This window comes from Orcinus orca, chromosome 10, assembly GCF_937001465.1.
Source record: "Orcinus orca chromosome 10, mOrcOrc1.1, whole genome shotgun sequence".
Lineage (NCBI taxonomy): Eukaryota > Metazoa > Chordata > Mammalia > Artiodactyla > Delphinidae > Orcinus > Orcinus orca.
This window is the reverse complement of record NC_064568.1, coordinates 78,733,719-78,759,282: the sequence shown is the minus strand read 5'-3', so window position 1 is coordinate 78,759,282 and position 25,564 is coordinate 78,733,719. Positions and strand designations below refer to the sequence as shown.

At 39.1% G+C, this 25,564-nt stretch overlaps 1 protein-coding gene and 1 non-coding gene across 2 annotated transcripts; both read left to right on the top strand.

Moving 5' to 3' along the window:
• The first annotated feature begins 1,083 nt into the window (after window positions 1-1,083).
• RHAG (Rh associated glycoprotein) lies at window positions 1,084-23,799 on the top strand. The gene is made up of 10 exons (XM_012532194.3): window positions 1,084-1,246; window positions 11,659-11,842; window positions 12,218-12,368; window positions 14,099-14,246; window positions 14,436-14,602; window positions 16,661-16,798; window positions 17,345-17,466; window positions 21,384-21,457; window positions 21,668-21,741; window positions 22,459-23,799. Exons 1-10 carry the CDS (start codon window positions 1,084-1,086, stop codon window positions 22,537-22,539), a joined length of 1,302 nt encoding a protein of 433 aa, XP_012387648.1. The 3' UTR covers window positions 22,540-23,799.
• Window positions 23,800-24,560: 761 nt separating this feature from the next.
• On the top strand, window positions 24,561-24,668 carry LOC125960334 (U6 spliceosomal RNA). Its single transcript, XR_007469929.1, has one exon. It is a non-coding gene; the product is annotated as a U6 spliceosomal RNA (small nuclear RNA).
• Window positions 24,669-25,564: the final 896 nt, after the last annotated feature.

Genomic DNA, 25,564 nt, shown 5'->3' with positions numbered 1-25,564 from the left:
TAAAGCCTATTTATTTTTTTAATGCCTCCATCCATAGCATTTCATGTGCTAGTAGTGTTCTTGGGCCAAGACAAAATGAATTGCTGCCTTATTTATGTTCCCCAATACTTTTACGAACACTTACATTACTTATCTGTTTTTATACGATCACTTGCTTACATTCCTGTCTTCCCAACTAGATTAACTTCCTCAAGGAAGTTAATAGACCCCTTCTATACTTTGCTTACTTTTGTGTCTCCTAGAGGGCCCAGCTCAGTGCCTGTCATACAATTAGCAGCAAGTTTCTGCTGAATTAAAGTTACATTAGAGACTAGACACTAGAAATAATGCCACTTGCAGCAACATGGATGGACGTAGAGATTGTCATACTGAGCGAAGTAAGTCAGACAGAGAAATACAGGTATCATATGATATCACTTATATGTGGAATCTAAAAAATGGTACAAATGAACCTATTTACAAAACTGAAATAGAGTCACAGATGTAGAAAACAAACTTACGGTTACCAAGGGGAAAAGTTGGGGGAGGGATAAATTGGGAGATTGGGATTGACATATACACACTACTATATATAAAATAGATAACTAATAAGAACATACTGTATAGCACAGGGAACTCTACTCAGTACTCTGTGATGACCTACACAGGACTAGAATCTTAAAAAGAGTGGATATATGTGTATGTATAACTGATTCACTTTGTTGTACAGCACAACATTGCAAATCAACTATATTCCAATAAAAAGTTTTTAAATTAATTAAAAAATTTTTTAATTTAAAAATGTAATAAAAAGGGGAAAAAAGAGTCTAGACACTGTGTGCAATAGATCATTTCCATCAGCTGGCTTCTTTCAATCTATATTGTATTTTCTTCAAACCAGCATTTACAACAGTTTGATTACAGAGCATAATTCACTCCAGTGGATGGGGCGTTTTCACCAGTCTTGCCCATTTTTTTTCTTGCAATGTCACTGGAGTGCCTTGAGCATGCAGCCTAATTCTACACACAGAGCAGCCCTTCTGTCCTTATCAACCTCCCACAGACCGCGAAGCCCTCAGTGTGCCTCTGTCCTTTGCCACAAACATGAGGTTCACGTTCCCTCTCATGGCCATTGGCCTGGAAGTTGCCATGATTGTTTTATTTGGATTATTTGTTCAGTATGAAACGGATCAGAACGTTTCCCAGCAGCCCAACAGCACCAAGTCACCTACCGTGGATGTGGACAGATACCTTGACCTGTATCCTCGTGAGTAAGCAATCTGCTTCTTATTGTACATTTTTGGGTTCTCAGAATGTGGACCCATTTTAGGTTCTCAGAATGTGAGGTCTGTGAATACCGTAACCCCTAGCACTCTACATGGGAGCTCTTTACAGAATTATGTGATAGTTCTGAGTGCTAAGGTTATTATAAGTTTATGCTGGGGCATCTGGTCTCTGTAGTTAATGTGTTTGGATAGAATCTGTGTTTATTAAAATATGAGAACAAGAAGCTGAAAATGTAAATAATTGATCAGTGTTTTGTGTTGCCTACATGCTGCTAAATGACCTTATTTTTCCCTTCATCACTAGTTCTGCAAGGTATAAAAATATCGCCCCCCCCAAAAAAAAAGCCTCAAAGTTAACTTTGGAGGAGAAAGAGTAGAAACAAAATGGAATATTGAGAAGGAATTCATGTAAGGGCCTTAAGGTATAAGAAGGGGTATTAAGGATGATATAGGATGTAAATGATGTACTCAAGGCTTTATAATATTCTGAAAGGAAGACCGTTTGTTCCTCTGAGATGAGAAGAAACGTGTGAACTACCTGACATATTTTAAAAGCAGGACCCTTCCCTGGGAATGGCAACTGGAGGAAAGAACGGATATAGTTTCAAGTTTGGACAGGCAGGCTATAAAATACTTAGTATAAAAATAATAACTACCATTTACTGACTGCTTACTATGAGCCAGGCATATTCATCACCTTGTTAACCAGGGAGGGAGGTTGTGATATAATCTTGTTATATAGACTGTTTATTCAGTGAGGCACAAATAATTTTAGTATTTATTATTTATTAAGTGTTAAATTTTATTAATTTATTCAATTATTTTTGTAGCGATATTTATTATAGTTCTATAGCATATGTCTAAGCTTTTTTAAGAAAATATGACATTTGTTCTCTCATTCCTACACATTTTTGAGGGAGTTTACATAATGCGGAGTAGTCTCATGTAGAAACTGTGACCTAGAGTTGCCAACCGACTCAGCCAAAATGCACATTCGCAAGTTAAGGGCAGAGTTAGGACCATAAGTCAGAGACTCAGGGTACAAATCTAGTTCTCTTTACACTACATAGATATCCAAAGGGGTTCTTGATTAAAGAATTTTATAATTTGCAAGTTCAAGAACACCAAAACAGAAAAGAATTCTGTTCAACTCTGTATGCTTTTGTACATTTCGTTTCTTCATCCAGTAAACATTTTTACTATGCACCAAGCATGTGCTACAGCAAACTTACTCAAAGATAAAACAAGTAAGATGTCTTTATTGTAAGACTCCACTGTTCGGTGCAAATGTAAACGAAGAGCTGCAGTATGGCATAGAAATAAAATGTCAAAAATATAATCTAAGATTAGTGTTATTCAAATAAAGTTATCTTAAGAGATCAAAAGCTCTGTAATTTGCATAATTCAAGCTGAATTCTCTCAGTTCCAGTGTCAACACTCATAGGTAAAACTTCAATTCAGAATTTGAGATAAAAGCCAAGTTGGAGAGAAGAGTTACTAAACATGGTCATTTTTTTCAATTGCCTAGCAATCATATAACCTTTATACTCTGCTTGCAAGGAACATAGAAATCCATTCATTTTATGATGCATTAAGAAAATATCTATTTAGCTCCCAATTCTCATCAAGCAATCTTCGAGGTCCTAGGCTCTAGGCAGTAAATAAAGCAAAGCAAACAAAGCAAGCAAAGTCCACGCCCTTGCTATTACCGAAAGTGGGGTCTGGCTGCTCGCCGCTCAAAAGCCAATAAAGAAGCAAGTTTGGTGGAAAGGTAAGTTTGCTTTATTATAGATGCTGCAGCTGAGGGGGAGGGCAGACTCCTGTCCAAAGGCCGACTCCCCCCCGCCCCCCCGACAATCAGGGCGCAAGAGCTTTTACAGACCGAGGGAGGGGGCTACATGCAGAAAGAGCACAGTCAGCTCTGACAGTCCTCTTGATATTGGTCATCAGTGGTCTGATCAGTGTCATATTGATTGTTTTAAGTACTGTTAGTCTTTAGTTCCAGGGTTGGTTTGTTCCCATTTCGTTGAGGCCAATTCTCAGAATTGTGACAGCTTATGTCATGGCTACAGTCTGTTCATCATGTAGTTAACTTCTTCCACCTGGCCGGGGTTTCAGTGTCTATAAGGCAGCTCACAGCATGTGGCTCAGGATATTATCTATATCCCATGAGGAGGAACTAAAGGTCCTTGACTTTGGTTAATGACTAAACTATTATTATTTAGTCTTTTTTGACTGCTATTCTTTGCTTCTGCATTTTCTCACTTCTATTAAACTTATTCTTTGGCTACAGTTTTTCCACAGACAAAAGGCAGGTGGAGAACATGGATTGGGGGAGGACCGTAGGGTCCTGCTCTATTTCATTATAAAGTTTACATTCCAATGGGGAAACCCAGACCATATATATATATATACACACACACACACACAAACACATATATATATATATGAATAGATATATATTCAATATGTATATATATATTCATATTCACATATGTACTGTGCTGGGAGGGGAAAAGCATTTACACATATGTACATATGTGTATATATATACATATACATATGCATATCTGTGTATAATACAAGCAAATATATACATGTATATATTTGCTTGTATGTTATACATACACACAGCACACAGCCATACACTAACACACACACACTCACATGGTAATAAAATGCCACAGCAATAAACAAAGCAATATTTAAAAAATAGATGTACCTGGACCAGGGGGATATCCTTTCAGCCTTTCTCAACCAGGGTTATGTGAATGAATTAAGTCTTACTAGCCCAAGGCATCCACTGCATACAATTAATTAACTTCTCTTCTGTGCTTCTACAGTGGTACCAATCCTGTACCATCTTTGAGAGAACTAGAAAATAGTTACTTAAATCATTATCTTGTTCCATGGTTTAAATGAGAAATCTGATTGAGAAAGGCAGTTAATGTAGAGTCTGGATAGGTCTTTTTGATACGAAGTGACATTAAACAGAACTAAAAGAGGCAAGAGAATAAGCTATATGGAAACGGAACAAGGACATTTTATATGGAAGAAACAGCAAGCGCAAAGGCCCTGGGGTATTTAGTATATGCAGTGAGCAAGCAGGGAAAACAAACTCAGAAGTGTGAGAGTTCGGGTGCTACAGAGCCTTGTAGACCGTTGTAAGCAAACTGTTTTTATTCTGAGTCGATAAACAATTGGAGGACTTTGACAGGAGGAGTATGATATGATTTAAGTTTTAAAGACATTCTTCTGGATGTTACGTAGACAAGAGTTTGTAGGGGATCAAGGGAACAACTAGGAAGTCATATTACGAGAACCATCTAGTAATCCTGAAGAGATATGAAAGTAGGCTGGACCAAGGTCATAATGGAGGAAGTTCCGAGAAATGGTCAAATTCTGGCTATAACTTGAAAGTATCGCTAAAAGGATTTTCTGTTATATCAGCTGTATCAAACATGAAAACAAGAGAGGGATCAAAAAATGATATCTAGGGCAGGATTCTTTTTCACTTCTTTGAGGAAACATCAAATCACAGTTGCCAATAATAATAATGATTAACAATCAACAGCCAACACAGACACACACAAACCACAACATCTTCCTCACTATAAGGGCAGTGAAGCCAGGACATAGGCAGGGGGCGGGATAAGGGAAGAAGAATTTAAGCAATAGAGGCCCCTGGGGGCCCAGAAGAAGGGCATTACACAGAACACAAAGTGAAATTTTACATGGAAGGCAGTCTTCACTCATTCAAAATGCTCCCCATAACTCAAGTCTATACACAATTAAAAGTTCTCTCTTCTGTAAGGTGGCTCCCAAGATCTAAAATTCTGGTTAGTACTAATCTTCCAGTTCAGCTATGTTATCACTGGTTAAAATATTTTGTAGAACAGCCCTAGAAACCACACAATTATACTAATTATACCTATATATTTTTTCCTACATTTCAAACAATTGATGTACATCAAACTTATGCAACAGCATAAGTCACTGGAGAGAAGATTATTAACTATTCACTCACTAAGAAGCAAAGTTCAAGTCAGGTCAACAAACATTTGGGGGCACCTACCCAGCACCATGGACGGTGCCAAGTTCAGGGGTTCAAGCACAGAAGAGGCTCATTTCCTGCCTAAGAAGCTCACAGGGACTTTCACCAGTTCTCAGTTGCAGTGTGGTGAAAGCTATGAATTTTTCACAAATAAATAAAGTAGGACCTTAATTTACATTTAAAATAAATTCAATAGGATATAATTTTATTCATCTCTCTCCTCTCTTGCATTCCTTACTATGCAATGCAGAGAAAGGGGTGATATCACACAATCCTGGCATCTGCTCCCATCCCAGGGCACAACTACGGAAGTGGGCAATACACCTGAATATCACATTGCATGTCATGACGGACCCCAGAGAAACTCACCTGAGGAACTAGATACACTCCACGGTTTTTGGCCTTCATGGCACCCAGCAAAGTGTTGGCCAGTTTGTTGAGGCAAATAATTTGATAAAGGAATGACGTTTGGCTGTGACTGTCAACTAATCCTTGCTAACACATAGCAAGACTAGAGAAAAGTTTAAGGAGAAGGCTCCTTGAAGGCTGTTAACATGTTACTAGAGATTCTACAAACATAAGGTCTTTAATGCCTACAGGACATTAAAACCACATCAATGAACTTTATGTCCTCTGTTAAACATTAGAATCCATTAGTCTATCTTTTTTTTTTTTTTTTGCAGTACGCGGGCCTCTCACTGCTGTGGCCTCTCCTGTTGCGGAGCACAGGCTGCAGACGCGCAGGCTCAGCGGCCATGGTTCACGGGCCCAGCCGCTCCGCGGCATGTGGGATCCTCCCGGACCGGGGCACAAACCCGTGTCCCCTGCATCGGCAGGCGGACTCTCAACCACTGTGCCACCAGGGAAGCCCCCATTAGTCTATCTTGAACTTTGAGTGGATCCCATGTGTGATCTTGTTACACTGATCATTTGAAAAATACTGATTCACAGTTACGCAGATACTCCAAATGTTGACATAGTTCATTATATAATATCAAAAAAGGATACTTGTTAATATCACCAACAATCTCACCAGAAACCCCAAGAAGTTTCAGAAAGCTGGCAAGCTTGTAGTGGCAGACATAAATATTCTGAAATTCTAATTTTTAATTTACTTCTAATTTTTTAATTTACTTCTTATTTAACCAAGTATAGTTGATTCACAATGTTGTGTTAGTTTCTGGTGGAATTCTAAGGTTTTTTTTTTAAACTCAAAATGTATTACTGGCATACTGTGAGTTCTTTTCATTGAAATCATAACATCACTTCGTTCATTTTTCAGAAAAAGTTAATACCCATTTGAAAAACCATAGTTTATATCAATCTTTTTTCCAAAAAAAAAAAAAAAATGGAGTTCTGTGGAAAAGTTGCTCACTCAGTTCATAACTCAAACAATAACAAACGTGCTTTTTCTTTTCTGAGACAACCATCATGTTTCAGTAGTGCTTTACGTGTAAAGACATGTATGAGAGGGTTAATAGTTACAATTAATAATTTTTACTGATTCATCAAGGAATTTGTAAGTAAAACTGGCTTTTTTTACTGCAAGTGTGTGGTCAGGAAGAATACCAGACTACTAATTCAGTTTGGTACCACTGCTTTCATTCATGCTAAAGTACAAGTGGTTTTCTATACCATTGTTTTTCATCATCTGCGGAAATATCAACACAGTGAAAAAGTCAAATAACATCCTGAATTAGAATTATCATAAAAATAATTTTAACCTCAGATTCCCTGAAAGTGTTTCCAAGATGCCCAAGATGTCTGCAGATCACACTTGAAGAATTACTGAAGATATAGGTAAACTGGCAACGAATGTACACAGCACTAGAAATTATTTTATGAATTTCAATACCAGCAACAGATTAGTATGATGATTTATTTTTAAAATCTCAATTTAAGAATATGCTCCTATATTTATTCAGATATCATTCAGTTCATTTATTTATTTATTTATTTATTTATTTTGGCTGCGCCGCACGGCTTGCAGGATCTTAGTTCCCTGACCAGGGATTGAACCCAGGCCAGGGCAGTGAAAGCACCGAGTTCTAACCACTGGACCACCAGGGAATTCCTCATTCAGTTCATTTATTACAAAAGATTCAGCAAATCTAGATATACGTGACAGGCAAAAGGTTACAAAAAGTGCAGGGTAAATGATTCCTAGGAAATTGTTTGCTGCTATCCTAAGTGATACAATGCTTGAATTAACATGCTGTGTTTTATAATCTAACAATAAGATACCAGCCTCCTGTATGCTGCCTTTGAGTTGACTCATTTTGTTTACTTAAAAGGACTGGAAGCAATGAGCACAAATAGAACCCATATCTTGCCTTCTAACTACCATTTTCCACTCAGAGGCTCATTCCAGGTCAGGGCAAAGAAAGCTCAAGCAAGGTAAGCCAAGTGTATAAAGACTAATGGGGGCGTGCCAAGAGAACACAAGATCCTACTTGAAAGAGCACCAGCTAGCCAAACTGGGGATAAATAGAGCATTAAAAATAATAATGGTATGACGGTAATAGATTATAACACACTGAAACAAAGAAAAATTGATGATAAACGGGCACAGACAAGCACATAAACAAATGAAATAAAACCAGAGGGACGTGCACAACGTTACAGCTGTGCCCGGCGACACTGTGCAGAGCATCTGGTGCTTGAGGGTCATCTAGAAGTATGCCAGGTAAAGAAGTGTTGGGTATAGGGGAATTCCCTGGCGGTCCAGTTGTTAGGACTTGGCACTCTCACTGCCAGGACGCCGGGTTCAATCCCTGGTCAGGGAAGTAAGATCCCACAAGCCATGTGGCGTGGCCAAAAGAAGAAAAAGTGTTGGAGGTGGGATGGGGCAGACATTCTAGGCAGCACGCGTATACAGGAAATAGAGGAGAAAGAAGGTTCTGTTTCATTTTTCTGTTGGTTGGTGGTGGGAGAGGGAGAGTTGGAATCATCAGTTGCATTTCAAAGACATTGAGTTATCGGGGCTTAAAAGATACCCTAGTCCAAGATAAATGTGAAGTAAAATATAGAACAAAAATACCAGACGTTGCCAAGTTTACTTTAGAGGCTAACGTTGCCTGCTAATTGACAGAGACAGACAAATACTATAAGATATCACTTACACGTGGAATCTAAAAAATAATACAAATGAATCTATATACAAAACAGATACAGACTCACAGACATAGAAGACAAACTTATGGTTACCAGAGGGGAAAGGGAACAGGGATGGACAAATTAGGAGTATGGGATTAACAGATATAAACTACTATACATAAAGTAAATAAGCAACAAGGATTTACTATATAGCACAGGGAGTGTTACCCAGTATCTTGTAATAGCCTATAATGGAACATAATCTGAAAAAATTTTTTTAAAAAAGGCAAATCACTATGCCTTATACCTGAAACTAACACAGTATTGTAAATCAACTATACTTCAATTTTTTAAAATTGCCTGCTACTGAGAATATCTGATTTAGACAAGTCTTGGCAGTCTTTAAAACCCATCAGAAGACTTCACAAAAGTTCCAATCACTAAAGAAATCCCTTTTTCTTCTATGAAGAGGATACTTAATTCCTTTAATGGCAGAGTCTTGCACCATAAAACTAAACTCATGACCCTCTCCTTTGTCCCCACCCGCAAAAAAAAATTCCTAGTGCAGGATGAAAGACAATACATAATCCTGTTTATAAACCTTTTTATCCATACCTTTCATACAGAATCATTATTTGTCAAGAGCCTTCTCAACTTTGTAAGCTCTCTTAGATGAGGTTCTTAAAGCCCCCTTGTGGCGAAAAGCAGTAACAAGAATTAGATTTGGGGGAGAGGTGGGAAACAGTGGAGCACTGTTAATACAAGAAATTCCTCCCTCTATATAATGTCTGGTTTTCCAACAAAGGAAGAGGGGAATAGAATCTGAATAATTATTACTCCCAGTGTGAGACATTACAAAATTAGTTAAAACAATTTTTTAATTAGTTGGTCACTGCACACTTTAAAATCAGCTGATGACAGGAGGAACGAGAGTACTCTCGGAAAAAAGAAAAGAATGTTTAGAAAAACAACTTGGCGTAATGAAAAAAAAAGAAAACAACACAGTGAAGACAGTAAGACTGGGTTCTTATTTTTATTTTAGTTTTGTGATTATAAACAACTCACCTAACTTCTCTGGATCTTAGAGTCCTGACCTAAAAACAAAATAAAATAAATGAAACAACTTATAGAGCTAGGAGAGACTTTGGGCTTCATCTAATCCAAACTGTTCTTTAAAGAGGAGAAAACTGAGTTGCAGAAAGGTCTAGGAAAATCATAAACAGTAAGTCACGCATACTCTCTGAGCTCCACTCCAACTTAGTCTATGATCTAAATCAAATGTTTACATAAAAAATTTAAATGGTGGTAAAACAATCTGTAAAAATAGATGAATGCATGTGGTCACCTATATTTCCAAAATCAAATAGGTTGATGTTAGTTGACAGTTGCCCATCGGCAGGTCAGGTAAAATCCCAATTCTGAAGTTCTCTGGGAAGATATGAGATGAGGGTGGGCATCCAGAATGCGGGTATAAGTCAGATTATTGCCAATAGGCATTATCGCACTAGGAAAAAAAATAAGACTGCAGCATTCTCCTCTCTGAGACCTCCCTCAAAGCTGCTAAGGAGAGAGAATCTTCAGAAATCTTTTTCCGTTTTCACCCTCCTCAGACTGACTGTCTTGGGAGGTTGCACCAACAAATAAAATGACCAAAAGGCTCACTGCGTGGATGGAGTCGAAACAATGATGACACTGTGTGTACCTGAATCAGCAAGTTTGGTCTGGTTTTCTCATTCTCTTTATTACATTTGCAGCACTCATATACAAGTGAGACTAGCTTCTAGACCACCAAAGGAACCTCGTAATTCAGTCTATGATGCCAACTTCTGTCTGTCCTGGTATTTGTCATAGAGTAAGATGGTAGGGTAAGTCCCCACGGCTCCAACCAGCCCTTTTCAAATACTGGGAATCTTTGGAAAGACAGCATCATCATCCACTTCCGGGTTTGTGATCACTGCCACAGATTAGTTGATTGGATTTAATCTGAAAAGTTTGAAAAAAATGTAGTATGCAAGCTGTGTTGGGGAGAGAGTCAGGACAGTTCTACAGAGACGAGGGGAGCCCAAAGGGAAGGTGTCACAGACTCTAAGAGCGACATTAGCCTGAAAGAACGTTATTGGGGAGTATCTTATGATCAACACCTGCAGCAGAAGTGTTTGGGCAGAGAGAGAAGCCTCAGCTGACCCCACCAGAAACTCTGAGACTGGGATTGTCTAGCTTCAGGTGGCCCTCTCCCGAGGCAAGGGGATGCACATGTGAACCAGTCACTGGGCTCAGGCTTCCCGAGGGAAGGCCTGTGACCTGTATAAAAGAGTGTTTCCCAGAGGGAAGGGAGAGCTGTCACCTGGCAGCACTCCCTACAGCCCCAGGAAATGTGAAATATAGCTTTTGCAGTATTGCAGATGAGAACACTGAAGCTCCCAGAGAATAAGTGACTTGCCCGAGGTCTCACAGTCACGTGATACAATTGGGGGATATCAGCCTACATCTCCAGAACCAAGTCAAGTATCTGTTCCTCAAGAGGATACAGCCTTCCTTCCGTTGGCTTAGAAAGTGTTAACAAAGACATTATCCCATATGACTTGAATAATGATCTAGTAAGATTTCCAGGGCTGGTCCTATTATACACATTTGATAGATAAAGACAGCAGCTCATTCATTTAGTCAATGTTGCCTCTTTTCCTATATGCACGCTTTTATGACAGATTCAAGGGAGCAAAGGATGAGTATGCCCTAATCCCTTCAATCGGGAAACTCACAATCTAGTGCAGGCAATGGACACCTCACCAAATAACTATTACAGTGTGATACGTGCTAAATAAATGGTAATGCAATGTGACAAATGCTAAAGCTGAGGTTTGGGAAAGACAAGAGGAAATATTAATTTTCCCTGGAAATATTGGGAAAGTCTGCAAGAGCGGGTGATACTTGCACTATGTTTTGCAAAGTTTTCCTCAGGTGGAAAGTAATGGAAAACTCTTCAGGGAGAGGATGAAAGACACACTGGTATGATAGTGCATAGTCTTCCAAGAAAAGGCTCAGACACTGAATAATTTGCCCAAGGTCTCCTGGCTGGTAAGTAACCAAGCTGGCACTTGAACCCAGCCTTTGGCAGCCCAGTTAACATTCCCTTTGTAGTGTTTTCTGAAAAGGATGTAGCACTTAGTAAATGGAATATGCTATGATGTAACACTTTCTCAGTGGTCCCCTTATGCAGATTTTTTTTCCTCTGCTCTTTTGCAGTCTTCCAAGATGTGCATGTTATGGTATTTGCTGGGTTTGGCTTCCTCATGACCTTCTTGAGAAAATATGGCTTCAGCAGTATGGGCATCAACCTACTCATTGCTGCTCTGGGCCTCCAGTGGGGCACTATTGCACAGGGGATCCTGCAGAGCCATGGAGAGAAATTCCACATTGAAATCAAAAAGTGAGCACCCCTTATTTTCCAACCATTGTGTTTTCAGAGCAATTGTTTCTCTGCTTAGTCTCTTGACAGTCAGCCTCTGAACTAGCTTGCAAATTGTTATTATTATTCCTTTACCTTATTAAGGTAAAACCCTAAATGAGGTAAAGAACAGGGAGGTTAAAGGAAATGTGAGAGCAACTAAAGATTGTATGGTAATTGGAGGCGGGGGTGGGCAAGGACGTGGGAGAGGATAAAAGTAGGCCTAGGAGAAGCACCTGATGGGGACAGGTGGGGAGAGGGCCCTTGAACTCTAGACAGGGTGATGCTATAGTTCATTACAACTCATATATGTGGGGTGTGCATTATTCTTCAATGTCTTCTTTCTTCTTCCCTCAGCATGATAAATGCAGACTTCAGTACAGCCGCAGTTCTGATTTCTTTTGGAGCTGTCCTGGGAAAAACAAGTCCAATCCAAATGCTGACCATGACAATTTTAGAAACTGCTGTCTTTGCTGTCAATGAACATCTGGTTGTCGAGGTATTTGGGGTAAGTGTTCTAGTGATACTTACCTAGCTTTGAACATCACAACACATGTATTGGATGCCCACTATATTCAGGGACAAACCTTGGTGACAGTGATACCATAGCAAATAGTACTCATAGTCATCATTTGAGTGCCTACTGTAAACCAGGAGTTTTATAAACATTATTTAATTGCAGTATCACCACAACAGTGTAAAGTAGGTATTATGATGTTACTATTTATACACAATAAAACTGATGATCACAGATGCTAAATGACTTACTTGCCTGAATCTGGATTCAAATCCAGAATTTTCTAGCTCTACAACTCTTTTTATTAAAATACATTTTCTATCAATGATCAATTCCTATTTATATTTCAACTACTCATTGAATAGCTCTTTCAAAGCCTTTTATTAAAGCTTAGATGAAATTTCTTCTCCTCCGTGAAAATCTCATTGATTCTCCCAAGGAAAATAAATAGAATATTCCTGGGCACTCTCCAGTATTTTATTTATGCCTCTATTGAACATGTAATTCAAAAGCAAATACTTTTGGTAACTTTCTAGGTGTCATGTGTTGGTGATTCAGTGACAAACAAATAGTTAAGGTCTCTGTCTTCATAGGGTTTACAATCTAGTGGGGGAGACAGACACCCAACAAATGATCATACATTCAACCATCTACCTATAGAATCACGCACACATACACAAAAATATTACTGTAAATTGCAACACATGCTTTGAAAAAATAAATAGAGCGGCTCGGAAGGAGTATACCTAAAAGATCTAATTTAGACTGTGGAATCAAGGAAGAATTATGTAAGGAAGTGACAGCTAAGCTGGACCTGAAAGGTACATAGGAGTTTATCAAGCATGAAAATTTAAATAAATTAATAAATTTGTATCATTTTCCTACTTTAATAAGTACAGAGCAATGCCTTGGGTTTGGCACACTGAACTTTCCATCTAGAGACAAGAAATGTAGAAAACTGGATCAAATCCATTGTGTCCTAAAGAGGGACCTAAAATGCGCTTCTTCAAATGAATCTTGGACCTCAGCTCATTTTCTTTTTCTTTGGTTTTTTTTTTCTTTTTTTTTTGTGGCGGCACTGAGCAGCATGTGGGATCTTAGTTCCCAGACCAGGGATCGAACCCGTGCCCCCTGCAGTGGAAGCGCAGAGTCTTAACCACTGGACCGCCAGGGAAGTCCCTCAGCTGGTTTTCATATCATCATGGCAGGGTGAAGCTTCTTGAAACTTCAAGTCTTTGAGTTACAATGAAGTGAGCTTTTACTGTAACGTCAAGTGAATGCAAAAATCATGTTTGTTTTGTATCAAGTGCAATGCATAATATTTCACTGAGAATATCTCGAACCTTGAAAAGTAACCTAAAATGTATTGAGTGCCCACTAAGGACCTAACAGTTGAAAAACATGGTCCCAGCTCAATCTTACCACAAACTGTATTAGCTGGGTAACATTTCCCCATTTTACAGAACTGGAGATTCAAAGAAGTAGAGTAATTTGACTAAAGTCACATCAGAGAAGTACCTGACCTAGGATTGAAAGTCAGTTCTGTGTGGCTCCAATGCTTGCACTTTTTTGTTTTTCCCGATCCTGTTTTATTCCCTTTCTCTGACACATTTTTTTCTCTCTTCATCTCTTTTTCTTTAACCCATGAAGCAGTTCTTTCATTGACCTCCCTCCTGTAGTGAGTTTCACCTCTATTTACATGAATGTTTTGCCACCCTCAGGCCTCTGATATTGGAGCATCAATGACCATCCATGCCTTTGGGGCCTACTTTGGTTTGGCTGTAGCAGGCATCTTGTATCGATCAAGCCTGAAAGAAGGGCATCGCAATGAAGAGTCTGTGTACCACTCGGACTTGTTTGCAATGATTGGTGAGTTGGGATGAACTTGCCTGATTCTTGTCTATTTGGTCAGACGCAAGGGAATACCCCTATTTTCCCCTAACTCTTAGATAACAAAGCATAGAAGGAAAGACATCTTGTCCGTGCCCAAAGCAAACGGCTTCCCCTGGACTGCCTTCTATATTCAGAACGAATACCCCTTTTTGTGATTTACTACAGGGACTCTTTTTTTATGGGTATTTTGGCCCAGCTTTAATTCGGCCATTGCTGATGCTGGAAAGAACCAGTACCTGGCCATCGTAAACACATACTTCTCTCTTGCCGCCTGCGTGGTTACAGCCTATGCATGCTCCAGCCTTCTTGAGAGCCGAGGCAAGCTCCATATGGTAAGTGCCATGTTAACCCCCATGGAACTTTCGCTAAGCGACCCTGATGGCTGCTCTGATGACTAGTTCACTTCTGCATCACTGCCCGAACAAATCACAACACTGCAGACCTTGGAGAATAATCTGAAAACAACATTCCTTTATTCTTCAAATGTGTACTCTGGCAAATCTAGTAGGGAATATAATTATGCAAAAATGAAAGATCTGAAGCGTATTTCTTTAATGATAGAGCTAACTGTCCCCAAGTTCTTAGAAAATCTTTCTTAGAAACAGGAATTTCTACAGGAGTAAAAAAAGAGAGTGGGGGAATGCAAGTTGATTTTCTAACAGCAGATATTTCTCTCAAAGAAATAACAACTAAATGTAATGTGGGATCCTGAATAGGATTCTGGAAAAGAAAAGGGATATCAGTGGGGATACTGGTGAAATTCAAAAAGGTATTTAATAATATTACACCAATGCTAATTTCCTAGTTCTACAGTGATGTAAGACGTTAACATTGGGGAAAACTGGGTGTGGTATATATGGAAACCCTCTTCAATATTTTTGTAACTGCTACATGTCTAAAATTATTTCAAAATCAAACTTTTTTTATATCTCCCCCAAAATAGTCTTTTGAGTTTCTTGACTAAGAGCTTAAAGAAATATCAGTGAAGGAATAATCCTCAGATCAGCCACTCTTCCTTTCTGAGCTGAGGGAGAAAAAAGATATTGTACCAAAATATTACTTTCTTTTTTTAAATTTTTTTAAATTAATTTATTTATTTTGGCTGCGTTGGGTCTTCTTTGCTGCGTGCAGGCTTTCTCTAGTTGCCTCAAGCGGGGGCTACTCTTCATTGCAGTGCACGGACTTCTCATTGCAGTGGCTTCTCTTGTTGCAGAGCACGGGCTCGAGGCGTTTCACTAGTCGTAGCACACGGGCTCAATAGTTGGGCTCACAGGCTCTAGAGCACAGGCTCAGTAGTTGTGGCGCACGGGCTTAGTTGCTCCACAGCATGTGGGATCTTCCCAGATCAGGGCTTGAACCTGTGTCCCCTGCATTGGCAGGTGGATTCTTAACCACTGCACCACCAGGGAAGTCCCACTAAAATATTTCTAAGCATAGCTAAGGACATGTATTTCAGTTCTCTACAAATTGTTTCATGAGAAAAAACTGAAAACAATAAAAAGAAGCAATCGTACATGTACAGCTCAGTGGTTCTCTTTCAAAAGCACTGATAACCTGTCTTCCTCTGGCAGAACAGTCAGAATATGATTTTTCTGAGGAATTCTGGTAAATGGAAACTGGTTACTCTTTCCTCCACCCTCAAATGTTCTCAGAAGAGTGACACTTGCAAAAGCTGTTGTCTTTGATGTGTAATGTGTACTTTTCAATGTCTCTAAATCCCCTCTTTGATTATTGGAATATCATGGACTCTGCAAAAGCACACAGTGGCCACAGGCTTCTTTCAGTTCACGGTAACCACAAATGCATTCCAAAGCTGCATAAAGAGGCAGAACACCCTCCTACTACAACTTCTTTTGATTTCCTCACATCCCTCTCCACACTGGTCTTACTAATCTGATCTCTCATGCATGACCAAAGAACCCTACAACAAGGATACCAAGTGTCAACTGCTGGGAAGAAAGGCCTTCTGAAATTACAAAGAACCTTCTTCTTAAAAAGGAATCCTGGGACTTCCCTGGTGGCACAGTGGTTAAGACGCCACGATCCCAGTGCAGGGGGCCTGGGTTTGATCCCTGGTCAGAGAACTAGATCCCACATGCATGCCGCAACTAAGAGTTCACATGCCACAATTAAGGAGCCCTTGAGTCACAACTAAGGAGCCTGCCTGCCGCAACTAAGGCTGAGTGCAACAAAATAAATAAATAAAAATTTTAAAAATAAATAAAAAGTCCATTCCCCAATAATATTAAAAAAAAAAAAAGAACGAATCCATAACCCTCCCAACTGAAGAATGTGTGGTGTATGGAATCCACTGAACCCACGATTGCTACAGTCCTTCTGAACTCCTCCTCCTTCCTCTCACCTCACTCACATTTCTGTGCCCTACACAGGTTCACATTCAGAATGCAACCCTTGCTGGAGGAGTGGCTATAGGCACTACTGCAGACATGGCAAATACCCCATACTATGCTATGATCATTGGGAGCATTGCAGGAGTGGTCTGCGTGTTTGGGTTCAAGTTTCTGACTGTAAGTATTAACAAGACACTCTGAGTCAAACTTTGGATCTGCCCCATCTTCTTCTCACATCCCACCAGCAGAGAAAAGCTATGAAAAGTCCTTTCCTAAGCACCTCTCCTTGGGTCATTCAACATGTCAGTGTTCCAGTGGTTTCTACTCTTTCTTGCTTTCTTTTTTTTATATCAGTTACTTATAACAGTATGAACTGAACGTACTTGTATTGCTTTCCTCAGGGCAGTTCCATTAAAGGTTTTGTTGTTGTCGATGTTTGTTTTGTATAATTAAGGACTCTGAGCCCTATTCATGGGATTTAGGATACCATCAGTAGTTAAGAATGAGTAGGAGTTAAAGTCACTCACCTTCAAATCTATCTACATAAGACTGAAATGAGCAGTTTTGCCACTAGTGTATTCAGATTCTTTGATGTAAGCAGGTGTCAGATAAAGATGGGGAACTGGCCTGCAGGTAAAAATTTTCCTGCATGGTCATTGACTTCAGTCACACAGCTCTCTATACTTAACAAAATAATAAAGCTTCCTCTTTTTACAATTTTAGCCATTTTTCACTACTAAACTGAGGATCCACGATACGTGTGGGGTCCATAACCTACATGCCTTACCTGGTGTGATAGGAGGCCTCGCCAGCATTGTGTTCATAGCCTTGGAGACAGCTGACACGTGAGTGAAAGAATGGGTTTTCCTTTTCCCCAAGGTCAAGTGCTGTTTTCTTACTCTTAGAGAAACCCAGTGATGAGAGAGCTTTCTCTTTAGCAGTCCAGACCACAGTTCGTAAGTACTGTTCTTATTGAAGCCAAAGAGACACAACCAAGATAAAAGAATTGTATTGGAAGATGTTTCTTAACTAGCATTATTAATGTTTATTTTTGTTTAATTAACGTGTTTATTTAAATTTCTCTATCATAGGCAACTGTCTCATTGCAGATAGGACAATTTGATCATCACATTCAGATTACAGTAGGCTTACTCTTTTACTTGGTCCTACCAAAATCAAGCATATGGGGCATATGTGATGAACTGGCAACCTTTGCATCCAATCCACACAAAGAAGAATGAGTTAGCATAATGTGGAGAGCATTTGGATCTGGGGAATCAGAAAGACTGGCATATGGTTCCAACTTTGCTACCTAGTTAAGTGGCTTTTGACAAGTCACTCAGCATTTCTGGTTCTAAGTTTTCTCATCTGTAAAATGAGAGACTTGTACTATTTATTCTCTGAAATCCCTTCTAGGCTCTAACAGACTTAGATTCTTCCCCAAGTGGCCAGAGAAAGAACAGCCATCAGTCAAATTTAGGAGAATGGAAGTGATGCCATAAGCCATGAGTCGTAATTTTATGCAACAAGATTGGAACAATTTGAAATGAATGTCATCCATGCAAAACAGCTAGGAAAATTGTAGAGTTCAGATCACTCAGGGAGTAAGGAAGGAGGAATAAAAATGCGCAATTTTTGATTGAAAACATGAGGAAAAGGTGAATGTGTTTGATGATGTCTCAACAAGACCACTGGCTGGAGTTATATAATATGAAAAGAAAGTGTTTCTCTTCCATTTTAGCAGATTAAAATATTACCATGTTAAGACCAGTCATGATAAATATTTGAAAAACTTGCTTCATCATATTTTCTACTGAATAGAAAATTTGCTTCCTCTTCATGTGTATAGGTGACCCATTTCTTCTGTTGTTGTTTTTTGTGTTTTTTTTTTTTTACTACTTTTGTAAATTTGGAGGACAACCCCAGAAATATCACATCTTCTTTTAGTTCTTTCCAGGACCCAACAGAGTGTTGAGACCAAACACTGATGTATTTTAATGCAAATCAAGCGTGACAAAAGTTTGAATTAAAGAGTTCAACTCCTAAGTATTATAGTGTGTAAATGTTCTGCACACACACTTAAGAGGTGTCTCAGGATTAGAAATAGAGGAATTCTTGAGCATCATGCCTGGATCAATTCCATAGATGCAATAAAACTAGTCTGTCTGGCTCTCAAAGGCTGGGTCTTGCTGGGTGGCCAGATTTGGGGTAGGTTTCATGGTTAAGAGTCCAATCCTTGGGTATACAGGTTTAGCAACTTCTTAATTTACTCAGGAGGCATTGAGAGGGGCAAGCCTTGGAAGGCCCATTCACATGTGTGGGTAAAATTCACACATATTTCACACAGCAGATAAAATACATTTGTACAAGAGCCAAATCTATTTACTCACATGTGTCTATTCAGAATATTAAAATGCAAATCGGGTTTCTTGGTAAGCATAGAACAAGGAGAAGTTAATATACTTAAGGGACATTTTTTCAAGTTATGGCAGCTTTACTCTAACAGTGCTGTTAATTTTGTCTAACTCTGTGTTTTCCAAGCCTATTTTATCATGGAATAACTTTCATCAAAAACATCTTTTAATACCTTGTAAAAGGTCTTGGCAGATTCTGGTAAAATTAACAGGCAGCTTACAATAGAAGAAAATCAGATGAGTTAAATACATATTAAATATTCAACCTTGCTAGTAATCAAAGGAATGCAAATTAAAACAAGTTATCCATTTTTCAGTTATCAAATTGATAAAGATTTAATAAATTATAATATTGAATGGTGGCTAAAGTGGAAAAATGGGGATATAAATTGTATAAGGTCGTATTTGGAAAAGCCCTTAAGAAGAATATAAACCTTTACTGATAATCCCATTTCTAGATAGGTTTTATTTTAGGGAAATTATTGGACAAGTCCATAAGCATATTCCTAAGAGGATATATTCTCACAGCATATTTAAAAATATGAAACATCAGCAGCAACCTAAATACCCAACCTATAGAACTATAATTACAGTATATTTGTACAGTGTAATACTCTAGTAATTAAAATTATGATCCAGATCTACATTTACTGACATGAAAAAACATTAAGATTTAATGGGAAAATCAGTATCATGACATGCTTGCATTTTTATAAAAATACTTGCTTATATTTTACATGTTTATACTGATAAGATTGGAGGGAAATTAAACTTTTTCCCTTCTTTTCTTAATTAGTGGTTTTGAAATTTTTACAATGATCATATATTACCCATACAATTTTTTCTTTAGTAGAAAAAAAGTAATAAACCCTTCAAATAAAGAGAAAAAAAGGAATGAGTTAAGTACATTCTTTTCCCTGAAGGATGAGGAAGAAACAACACATTCTCCTACTTCAATGGTTTGCTTTCCTGCAATAACTCAACTATTTGTTAATTGCCTGTTGAAGAGTGAGGCACTGTGCTAAGGGGATTCCCACACTCCTAGTTCATTTGACACCCTTATGCATTTCTATAGCTTTTTATCACATTCTTCTATTCCCCAAATTATAAGGAATTTTTCACTCATTAAATTTTAAGGTAACTACTTCTAAGATATAGATGCACTTTAATATTTTCAGTGAGTTGTCCCTACAATACATGGTAAAATTAGCTTTTCTGATTTTTAATTTCATCACAATTGTTTTTGGGGGGATGAAGTAAGGAGAGATGGCTGCTCACATTTGTTTTGTATATTGCTCCATCCTCAGTGCCTAGAAGGGAAGCTGGCACAAAGCAAGTACCCAATAAGTAGTTGTTGAATCAATCAGAACCTCGTACCATATTTTTAGAAAATACTAAACCCTCTAAGGAAGATCTTTTTTTTTTTTTAACATCTTTATTGGAGTATAATTCTTTTACATTGTTGTGTTAGTTTCTGCTATATAACAAAGTGAATCAGCTATATGTATACATATATTCCCATATTCCCTCCCTCTTGCGTCTCCCTCCCATCCTCCCTATCCCACCCCTCTAGGTGGTCACAAAGCACAGAGCTGATCTCCCTGTGCTATGGGGCTGCTTCCCACTAGCTATCTATTTTACATTTGCTAGTGTATATATGTCCATGCCACTGTCTCACTTCATCCCAGCTCACCCTTCCCCCTCCCCGTGTCCTCAAGTCCATTCTCTACAGCCACTATGGAGAACAATATGGAGGTTCCTTAAAAAACTAAAAATAGAACTATCATATGACCCAGCAATCCCACTATTGGGCATATATCCTGAGAAAACCATAATTCAAAAAGAGTCATGTACTGCAATGCTCATTGCAGCACTACTTACAATTGCCAGGACATGGAAGCAACCTAAGTGTCCATTGACAGATGGATGGATAAAGAAGATGTGGCACATATGTACAATGGAATATTACTCAGCCATAAAAAGAAACGAAATTGAGTTATTCGTAGTGAGGTAGATGGACCTAGAGTCTGTCATACAGAGTGAAGTGAGTCAGAAAGAGAAAAACAAATACCGTGTGCTAACACATATGTATGGAATCTGAGGAAGATCTTTTCATCATTCCTGAAGAAAAAGGTAGTGCCTGTTTAAGTGCTTATAAGAATGTGTGAACTTTGATCAAGAGTTTCAAAGAAAATAAATATATGAGATAAAAGAAAAATTGTAACAAATGTTTGTTTGCTGGTATGTAATGATGCACTCTGGCCTGAAAGGGGCAGGCATGCATGCCCTCGGGAGATGAGCTTTGTTTGCTGGCTTGGAAAAACAATGGAATTGTTTTGGCCTCCTAGGTCTGCCATGGCCATGCAGGCAGCTGCGCTAGGTTCTTCCATCGGAACAGCACTTGTTGGAGGGCTAGTCACAGGTGAGCATAAAAAGTAAACATATGTTTATATCTCATGCTCTCAGCATAATAGATGATAATAAATATTGTTAAATTTAAAATTTTTCTAAACTTCTGACAGTAATCATGTAAGCTCAAGGGAATGACTTTACAACAGTATTTTAATTACTTTGCAAGTTGATTTTCCTCTTCAGCATCATAACATGACTTATTTTCTCCCCACTTTCACAGGTTTGATTCTAAAGATACCTATCTGGGGACAACCAGCTGACCAGGACTGCTATGATGATTCTGTTTATTGGGAGGTACTATATAGTGTTCTAAGGACGTACATGATGACTACACTAGGGAAAGTTTTGCTCACCTCATGTCTAGATGTCTGTGTGGCACCCCTATGATGAAATTGGTTGAACTCCCTATTTATAGAGAGAAATTGAGAAAATGTGCCCAGAAAGATAAAATCAGAAGCTATGATATTTTCCAAAGCAGAAACTAGATGAAGAAAAGATAGACTTTAGTTGGCAAGTGCCCTTTCACTCCTCCGAGGGCAATAAAAAGGCTCCTCATAAAACTATAAGAATCCTGGGCAGTGGTGTGAGATTTTACCCCACATATAAAAGTAGACGAAACAGGTGGAGCACACAAGGTTGAAGAATTTCAGTGAGTACACAAGAGGTTCTAGGACTAACAAAACATCAGCTTCTTTCCATCCTCCAGTTTCTACCTCTTTATTTCATTGACATTTTCTCCCAAATTATCTCCTGCAAAGCTTAAGACTGACAGATATTTGGATGTGTTCCATGGGATTTTCAAAGAGAACAGGTTTGGGAAAGCGAATGTAGTCAGGGTGGGTGGGATAAATATTTTTGTTTTATTATTTTTTCCCAACTCAAACAATTTTTATTTCCAGTTTTTTCTAAGCTTGAATAATAATTACAGAAAATCTTTGTTTTGATACTAACCTCTGACAAGCCCAGTGAAAGAAACTATCAAAAGTGCCCTAATCTTTTCTTTTTTTTAAGGTCCCTAGGAGGACAGAACTGGACGTGTTCAGTCGTTTCCATGAACATGGCAACCACAACCAGTTAGAACCTGAAGCCTAAAAACCATTCCTGTGCCTCCGCCTCTTTTCCCATTGCCTAGACTTGAAATAAAATGGCAGCATCCAGTGAGAATATGGACCAGAATGGATAGATCCTGAGCCTCAAATGTCCAGTGTGAAAATGTTTTAACATAATCTGGTGCTGTCTCTTGGCATCAATGATCGTTTAGTTGAAGAAGTGTGACATACAACAGATGGTCAAATGGATTCTATTCAGGACTCCCAGATTACTCTTGCCAGTGGGTAGGTACAGGGTGAACATTCCATGTATTTTCTTGTATCTTTTTTTTTTCCACATAGAGGAAAATTTACAAAGAAACCAACATTTTCTAATCATGTCTTAATGTACGTACTATGTCTTCAATCCCAAAGATTATAAAACCGAAGCCAATGAAACAATAATTTATGTAAGAAATCTATATAAGAAATAAGAAAGAAACGTATGTATGTAAAGCAGTAATATGATTGTTTTTTGACTGAGCTCTCTTGATTCTAAAAATGGTCTAGTTAGTAATGTTATGTCTTTGTTTTGTCGGCTAAAAAAAAATGCACAACCTAAAAGTTGAGAATCGTGTTCTATTTCGTAGACTTTCTGAGGACATAAGCCCGGGAGACAGCCTCTCAGAGAGTTCTGAGGGACTGCTCGGAAGAGGTAAGGGAGGAACCAGGATATACAGGAGTTTTGCAACAAAGACCAAGTAGTCAGAACATCAAAAGATTACTGTTAATTAAAGACAACCAGACATCTCAAGTTAATGAATTTGGCACTTTTCTATGTACGGGAAGATGCAAGAGTCTGGGCTGCGCACCTCAGCTATCTGGGGCCAGTAGCCTGTGGGCATCCTGCTGTTTGCATCCTGAGCTCCTTCAGGGCTCACCCTCAAGAAAGGGGTAGTGGCTAATGGCTGCAACATCCTTTGTTTACTGATATGGCAGGCGACATGTTTCATTCACAGTTTGAATATTCTTTTGCTTAACTTCCTTTGCATGTTTACTATTTGCAATAAGAGCTCAAATGCTATCTGACCAATGTCTGTTTTGTATAAGATTTCAGTGGATTAAATCTTATTATACAATAAATCATTTGGTGGTTAGAATTCATTTTAGTAACAAACACACACATTATACACACATACACACACATTCCTCATACTTAGTCCATACTCAGTTCAAATAAGTTGTTACTATGTATTCACTACCAAAAAAATCAAGTTAATGTCTCATGTTATAGGGTACGTTTTGAAGAACTCAGTTTTAGAAAAAGGTAACTGACATAGTCATATAAAACCATTTCTAGGGAAATAACATAAAATTTTTTTCTCTGTTAACGCTGAAGATTTTTCTTCTATCTCTGGAGTCCTGGTCTCTTGCCAGGATGCACTTAAGTATCAGTGAGGCCCTGACATAATTAACAGGACTTCAGTTTCTAGATGCTAGAACTGAAAAATTATAATAACAATTAATTAATATGTTATTGCTCTGGGAAAATAGTGTAATTTATTTGTATATCCTAAATATTTTACTAGATAAATAGGTGACTTCTTTCAAACCTGCATCAGTTTCTCTTTCAAATGGGCTTTTTGAAAAAGCTCACCTATAAAAGTCCACTGTCCCCACTCTTGATGATCGTCACAAAGAATCATTTTCGACACCAGGATGTCCCAAGTCCTCCTCATTCCTCTGATCATAAGGCGACATTAAGAGGGTCTCCAGAGAGTTCATTTGGATATGCAGGTCAATAGGTTTCAAAAAAACCACATTTATTCTAGGGCTTCCCCGGTGGCGCAGTGGTTGAGAGTCCGCCTGCCAATGCAGGGGACATGGGTTCGTGCCCCGGTCCGGGAAGATCCCACATGCCGTGGAGCGGCTGGGCCCGTGAGCCATGGCCGCTGAGCCTGCGCGTCTGGAGCCTGTGCTCCGCAACGGGAGAGGCCACAACAGTGAGAGGCCCACGTACCGCAAAAAAAAAAAAAAAAAAGAAAAAAAAAAGAAAAAAACATTTATTCTAAAGTGGCTACTTGAATGCTCGACTGGGCAGCATGTATACTAAAATTGGAATGATATAGTGAAGAGTAGCAATGGCCCCTGCACAAGGATGACACTCAAATTCATGAAGCATTTCCTATTTTATAAAGTGGGGGGGCACTTCCCTGGTGGTCCAGTGGCTACGGCTCTGTGCTCCCAAAGCAGGGGGTTGGGTTTGATCCCTGGTCAGGGAACTAGATCCCACATGCCTCAACTGAAGATCCTGCATGCTGCAATGAAGATCCCACGTGCTACAACTAAGACCTGGTAGAGCCGAAATACAAAAAAAAAAAAAAAAAAAAAAAAGATGCATGGAACTTCCCGGGCGGTCCTGTGGTTTAGACTCCGTGCTCCCAATGCTTCAGGCGGCACGGGTTCAATCCCTGGCTGGGGAACTAAGATCCCACAAGCCCTGTGGCGTGGCCAAAAAAAAAAAAAATTACATTAAAAAAAAAAGATACAAGGCTTCTCTGGTGGCACAGTGGTTGGGAGTCTACCTGCCGATGCAGGGGACACGGGTTCGTGCCCCGGTCCGGGAAGATCCCACATGCCGCGGAGCGGCTGGGCCCGTGAGCCATGGCCACTGAGCCTGCACGCCTGGAGCCTGTGCTCTGCAACAGGAGAGGCCACAACAGTGAGAGGCCCGCGTACCGCAAAAACAAACAAACAAACAAACAAAATAAAACAGAAAAGCTATTATGCCTGCAGTTCCAGTTTATAATAGCAAAAGGATACAGATTAAAATCAGGTGAAAGAAGCAGCACATAAGACAGGGTCTAAGAAAGTTCCAGACACAGTCTTCCAGTGGTCCGCTCCCAGTGGAGTCAAGCGGACTGGGCTTACTAGCAGCAATGATGTGTGGCAATGTGCATGAAGTACTGGCAACCAGAAAGATCACCCAGCCTTGGCTTCCAGGGTTTTTATTTGGGCTTTGTCACATACACTTGGCCAGTCACCCACATGGCTGACCTTAGTGTTTACCCTCCAGAGACTTAGCTATT

What these genes read in the sequence shown, in the direction of transcription:
- RHAG (XM_012532194.3), top strand. Translation starts at nt 1,084, where the DNA reads ATGAGGTTCACGTTCCCTCTCATGGCCATTGGCCTGGAAGTTGCCATG. An exon ending in TTGGGTTCAAGTTTCTGACT is followed by an intron (nt 16,799 to 17,344) that starts GTAAGTATTAAC and finishes TTACAATTTTAG; the next exon opens with CCATTTTTCACTACTAAACT. An exon ending in ATGATTCTGTTTATTGGGAG is followed by an intron (nt 21,742 to 22,458) that starts GTACTATATAGT and finishes CTTTTTTTTAAG; the next exon opens with GTCCCTAGGAGGACAGAACT.